The sequence below is a fragment of the Heliangelus exortis genome, chromosome 4, assembly GCF_036169615.1.
Source record: "Heliangelus exortis chromosome 4, bHelExo1.hap1, whole genome shotgun sequence".
NCBI classification, from domain to species: Eukaryota; Metazoa; Chordata; class Aves; order Apodiformes; family Trochilidae; genus Heliangelus; species Heliangelus exortis.
In genome coordinates this window covers 11,180,363-11,187,108 of record NC_092425.1, presented here as the reverse complement: position 1 = coordinate 11,187,108, position 6,746 = coordinate 11,180,363, and the positions used below count along the sequence as shown (strand labels likewise).

The window sequence follows — 6,746 nt, the reverse complement described above, 5'->3', positions numbered from 1 at the left end:
TTTCATAAACACTTGGACGCTCCCACTCGGGGAATACCCCCTTGGGGATCGAGAATCATCCAGGGGCCGGGGGGCCGTGGTCCACAGCAGCTTCCCGCTCTTCGCAGGGGAGAGCCAGAGACGGGAAGGACTGGGGGGCAGAAAGAGGGCCCCGCAGAGCAGCCCTCGGGGCTGGGGGGAGGGGGAACCGGGAAAGCCGGCAGCCCCCAGTCGCTGCCTGCGGCTCCGGCGCTGTGCCGAGCCCTGCCAGCAAAGCCGGGGAGGGGGGCGGAGGTGCCAGACACCCCCCGGGGGCTGAGGGAGCAGACAGCCTCGCCCCCTGCTTGGGGAACCGGCCCGGCCACATCATGCCTCCGCTGGCAGCGAAAGCACCAAACAAGAGCGGGTGTGGGGGGGGATACCCGGGGGGCGGCAAGGGGGGATCCCTCCGCTCCGCAACGGCTGTGTTAGCAGCAAAGCTCACCTCCCGCCACCCGCGGCGCGGCCCCTCGCCCCCTGCCCGGCCGAGGAGCCCTCGGGCCTTCGTGGCTCTTTGTTCGCGGGGATCTTTCCCCCCTTCCCCGTGCTCGCACGGTAACGTTTCTTCCAAGATTTCCTGCCAAAAGACAATCCCCCTGAGCAAAAGCAGACCGAGAAAGTAGTGACCAATCCTTTCTGGATGGCTGTCACCAGGCTCCTCCCAGCCCCCGCTCCCCCTGCCATTTGCATACAAAAAAATCCAGAAAACTCCCGTTTGCCCCCGCATCTCGCTCAGACCCTCCGTCCCCGTCTGGCAGGCAGGAGCCTGGGCTGGGGGACGCTGCCTGCGGCTGAGGGCAGCGGCGCGCCGCCCGCTCCGCTCCCGGCCACCCCGGCCCCCCAAAGCCCTTCTCCAACCACCCCTCCTCCTCCGAGCCCCAAAATGCAGCGGCGCCTCTGCGCCCTGCTCCTCCTGGCGTCCCAGTGCATGGGCTCCGCCGCCGGACTCTTCCCCTTCGGGGAGCCCGACTTCTCCTACAAGCGCTCGAACTGCAAACCCATCCCCGCCCCGATGCTGCTGTGTCGGGGCATCGAGTACCAGAGCATGCGGCTGCCCAACCTCCTGGGGCATGAGACGGTGCAGGAGGTGCTGGAGCAGGCCTCCACCTGGATCCCGCTGGTGCAGAAGCAGTGCCACCCTGACACCAGGAAGTTTCTCTGCTCCCTCTTCGCCCCCGTCTGCATCGACGACCTGGACGAGATCATCCAGCCCTGCCACTCGCTCTGCGAAGAGGTGAAAGAAAGCTGCGCCCCGGTGATGTCCGCCTTCGGCTTCCCCTGGCCCGACATGCTGGACTGCAGCCGCTTCCCCAAGGACAACGATCTCTGCATTCCGCTGGCCAGCAGCGACCACATCCTCCCGGTCACCAGGGAAGGTAAGAAGGGAGCCGGCGGGTTGCCCCGGTCCGGCAGCGTCTGCCCTCCCGATGAGCCCTTCCGACACCGGGGTCCGTCCCCCGCTTTCTGCAGGGGAGCGGAGCCCTCACCCGCCCCTTACAGCACACCCCCGGGGCTCCGGGACGGGGTGGGGGCCGCAGATCGGGCTCAAGGAGGCTTTCCCGAGGGGACCGGGGGAATCACCCCGCTGTTCCTCCCGGCCAGGGAACTGGCAGGAGCGCGCAGCCCTCGTCGGAAAAGTCCGGGACCCCACAAATCGAGCCTCGCAGCTGCCAAAGAACAGAACACCCTCCCGCTGTAAAGATCATTGCTGAAGCGAGGGGTTGGAGGGTTTCGCGTCATGGCCCCCTCTCCTTTTACTCTTTGCCTCGTAAAAAACAAAAACAAAACAAACCCAAAAAAAGCTAAACCCAAACCAAAAACCCCATAACCAACTAAAAACTTTTAATATAAGTGTGACCTTAAAAGCACGCCGTGCCCCACGCTAGCGGGTCCGCGGCAAGGCAAGCCGCGTCCAAGTATTCGGGCAGCGCCGGGGAAGAAGGGGCAGGGTCAGTCCGTCCATCGGGGGGTGTGAAACCGGCGTTTCCCGGAGGGTTCCCAACGCCACCTGCTGTTCCTCTCTCCCCGAGCCTGATGGGGACTGTCCCCTTGCGTTTCCAGCACCCAAGGTCTGCGATGCCTGCAAAAACAAAAATGAAGACGATAATGACATCGTTGAAAACCTCTGCAAAAATGACTTCGGTAAGTGGAAGCAGAGCCCTCTCGGTTGAAACTTGAGAGTTGAGGATCAGGTAAAACTCCCAGTGGAATGAGAGGGATATGTGCCTGAATAAAGGCAGGGCTTTGTGTTATCTGCAGATGGACCCTTCTGACTTTTTGGTCACGCAACACAAATTCCCACCTCAGAATGAAAAGCAGCCCATTTTTTAGTTCTTTTCTGTTTGCTGTTTCAAAGTAGTGCTCTTTTATGTGGATGTTGCTGACAAGCCAGAGAAAGCAAAATGAAAAAGAGAAAAAGAATCTTTCATCCAGACTATTGCCTGGAGAAAATTACAGTAAACTTTCATTTAGGTGTATGAGAAAGAGCCACATGACCAATCTCATGCACCATAAGAAAGATTCTCTTCAGATTAAGAATGAAATTCTATATATCATTTGACAGAGAAGGTAATGCACAGACAATTGGGGATATAAACTTAATGGGAAAATCTGGGGTTAGAAGAGGACAAGAAAGCCCCTCTGACACAGACTGCTGAACGGCACATTGCCCCCATATTAGCAGTTCATAAGATAAAGGGAATAAGGAGGGGAATCTGTTTATGTAAATGTTTATACCTGGAAACAGATTTGTAGTATAAATATCTGTACAAATTTAAAAGTTTTTCTATTTTTTTCTTTAAAAAACAAACAAAACCAAAACCACACAAAAAACAAACAAAAAAAAACCCCCCACAAACACACCACCCAAAACATGAAACCATGAATGTGGGACAAAACTGCTAAAACAACCAATAGCTTTCGCCTGGCAAACTATGTTCAGATAAATGTTCCTAAAGCTAAACATGCTCCACAGATTCTTACAGAGCCCTGCATCCCTCTCCTAGCTATTTTACAAAATCGAATGCAGCTGTTGAACTAATTTGTCCTCTGCAGGATCCATTCTCTCAAAAAACAATGTATGTGAAATATCATTTCCTTACAGGTTTGCCTAAAATCCTCTCCAGCCTAATAAATTAGCTTTAGAAGTTTTCAGCCACAGCAGAGATCAGGTTTCGGATTAGGTCTAGGTACTCCCCTCCCCTTCAAACTCTACTTCTAGGAAGACTGTCCTCTCCCAACAAAAAACAGAGTAGTGCTAAACATAGCAAACCTGCCTTCTCTGTTTGCAAACAGCAGAAAATTCAAGGAAAATATTAATTTAGAAAGGAAGGGAAAAGGGGGGGCAGGAGGGGAAGAAGAGAAAAGAAACCGACAAAACCCCTCAACCCAAAGGTTGATTCAAACTGAAATGACTTGCATGCCCTTTGTGGCTTTAGAAATGGAGCCACCTGCTGCCTCTTCTGTCAGCCCTGACAGTTTAATTAGCAATAGAGCACCTCCCTCCCCAGGTGCACTAATATGCACTAATGGGAAAAAAAAAACCCTCTCAATCTCTCTCCCTCTCCCCTCTTCCCCCTCCCTTTACTCTATCAGCCTTGAAGATAAAAGTGAAGGAGATTGCCTACATCAATGGGGATACCAAGATCACCCCCGAAACAAAGAGCAAAACCATCTACAAGCTGAACGGGCTGACCGAAAGGGACCTGAGGAAGATCGTGCTCTGGCTCAAAGGTGGCCTCCAGTGTACCTGCGACGAGATGAACGACATCAACGTCCCCTACTTGGTGATGGGGCAAAAGCAAGCAGGGGAACTGGTGATCACCTCTCTGAAGCGGTGGCAGAAAGGCCAGAGGGCTTTCAAGCGTTTCTCCCGCAGCATCCGCAAACTGCAGTGTTAGTGGCTTTGGCTCTGCCTGCCTCCAGGGGCCACCTCTGTCCCCAGCTCTCCGGGCCTCCAGCACCTTCTTGCTTTGACCCCTCTGAGCCTCAAGATGCCACACGGTGACCACCCTCTGAGGGGGGAGGGAGCCCTCCGGTTTTGTACATAGGTTAAAATGTAATGGGAAAAAAAAAAAATCATGACTATTTTTGGGAAGTATTAAAGTATCTCGCTTAAGGCTTCTTTTTTTTTTTTTTTTTTTTTTTAAATGGTTGCAAACGACGTGATTTTGGTCTGAGGTTTTTCCCTCTTCATTTTGGTAATGCTGGTTCGTTTGTATTGCTGCTTCTCTGTATACATGCATGTGTGTTGTGCAGAAGTAGGAGATGCAGAAGAAGACAGCCACGTGTGCAACTGGCCTGTCACAGTGGGGACGACTCTTTCACCCAGGTGAAATGGCTTGCCATCTATATTAACACTATAAAGGTCATGTTAAGACTCTTGCATGTGACACATAGGCACCAGTAAGATCATATTAACCATTCTCACATTTTATTTTCCACAAGTCTAAGCCCTTCTCTCTCAGAAAAAAATGATCAAGTTTTGGAGCTGGTCGATCTGAATGCAACATTTTATTATTTGCAAATTAAACCATCCGTAGCCTAATTGTAATATACCTAGTGGTTAACCTGAAAGAGTTGTAAAATATTGCTTTAATTAACCTTGTAAATACTCCAGATAAATGTTATATTCTTGTATATAAACTTTACATCATAGTTTACTCCTTGTCTCAGTCTGTATTCACTTTAATCTGTTCTATGAGAACCAGGAGAAAGCTCTCCAATTGTGCTCTATCTTGGTAAAGCAAAATTTGGTCTTCCACCCCAAGTGGCCAGTAGAGAAGCAGAAGGAAGCATCTAGTGCTACAATCAGAAAAAAAAAGTCAACCTCATTTCCCCAAAGATGAACCCACAAGACACAGGACTAAGGTTCAGTCAGCTCATTTTATTTTGTTTCTGGTGAGCTCTTCAAGATGAAAAGTTGTTGGTGGCTCTTTTGTTCAACTGTGTGCGTTTCCATCTCAGAATACTCTGCTTTTTGCTGATGTGGAATTACAATGAGACCATTTGCTTAGAAAAATCAAATCCATTTATCTGTTTCCTACACTTGAAAAAGACAGAGATGCAAGAGTAGACAAAAATCTCATTTGCAGCTAGCAATTCAGAATAATGGTAGAGCAAGGTGTGTTTTGTGTACACTCACTATTCTTACTGAGAAAGAAAATAAAACCTACCTAATAGTTTAACTAGAGTAATGTTTTTCAGCATTTTTCTTACAAATGTTTTCTGATGAAGACCATTACCTGCTAGAATTTCATTATACCTACCCTGAAAAATAATCTTGCTTCTTAGTGACAACACAAATAAAAAAACTCCCCTTAGCTTCACTGAGATGAGCAGTCCAGTATTCCCAAGGACATTTTATGTTAACTGTTCATGGACAGAATACAAATCCAATGCTAGATTTATTTTTTTTTTTTAAATAAAAAAGTATATTACTGCCAAAATTTAGTCTGCTTTTTTTTAACCAGAGAAAAAAGAAAAATCTACAGAACCAACATGCTAAATTTGTCTTAGAAAAAATAATTGTTTGCCCTCTCCCAAAGTCTTTATGCACTCACAACACTTGGTACCACTAACAGTAGGACTCCGAACAAGCAAAAAAATATCAGACCTCCCAAATATCCTCAAAAGTATAATTAAAAACCAAACCAAACAATAAAATCCGTTCCAAACTGGCTCTTTAATGTCATTAAATGTCACCTTGCAGAGCCATCAGCCACATCTCCCTACCCATCTCACTCAGCATTCAGTGTAATACCTGTCCCTGAAGAGCCTTGGGGTTAGGGGGAACAAGCTCACAGGCAAAGAGGAGCTGCCTGAAGCCTGCAAAAAATGGGTTTGTGCTGCCTGGTGGAGGAAAGCACTTCAAAGAGGCAGTTGTCACAATGCAGTCTCTTTGGGGACCCAAAATGAACAGCCAGGACTGCTCCACTCAGCCTACCTCACAGATACTAAGTCCTCCTACAACACCTATAAAATTCTCTTCATTGGGCTGTCCTAGAAAGCAGAAGTGCTGATGATGAGGAGGACAGACAAGTCACAAGTTACTCACTCTGGGGTCATGCTAAGGCTAAGACTACACATCAGATTTTTGCCAAATCACTTAGGACACACTTCCTATGACCAACACTGTCCCGTCTTAAAACAAAAAACCTTCCCCTACCTCCATCACAAAATAAACACTGCTACACCAGCAAAATCCTGTTCCTGTCGAGAAATTCAGGAGAAGAATAAACTAGACTGACAAATTCTACTGGTACAATCAGCATCCTGGATTAAGAGTGACTGGATTTAAAGCATCCTGCCCCACGGAGCACCCCTACTGATAAAGCCACCTGCATGGGGCCCTGGACTGAATCTCTGGGACTCTCCAGCCTCAGGATGAATTGGCAGAGGCAGGATTACCTTCCAGATAAACAGGATTTAGGCAAATGTGAAGTGTAACGGGACTCAGCTTTTTCCAGTTTAGGTCATTTACCACGTTTTAATAGCACTAGACTAAAAGAGGGATCATATTCATCTCACCAAGGAGGGGAAGTGTCAGTGTTGGTTTTGCTATTTCCAAAGGTTTATAAACCAGACATTGTGAGCTATTCAATGGAAAACTAGGATTTTAAAGTCAGAGCCTGAAGAAATTTCATCTCTCAGATGCTGGCAAATAAGTAAATACACAATATTTTTCACATTTACTCACTCAACAGTAACTGAAAATCTTTGACTTTGAC

The 6,746-nt window shown here is 48.4% G+C and overlaps 1 protein-coding gene across 1 annotated transcript; it reads left to right on the top strand.

Annotated features, from left to right (window-relative positions):
• The first annotated feature begins 723 nt into the window (after positions 1-723).
• SFRP2 (secreted frizzled related protein 2) lies at positions 724-4,679 on the top strand. The gene is made up of 3 exons (XM_071743004.1): positions 724-1,394; positions 2,080-2,160; positions 3,613-4,679. Exons 1-3 carry the CDS (start codon positions 902-904, stop codon positions 3,915-3,917), a joined length of 879 nt encoding a protein of 292 aa, XP_071599105.1. The 5' UTR covers positions 724-901; the 3' UTR covers positions 3,918-4,679.
• Positions 4,680-6,746: the final 2,067 nt, after the last annotated feature.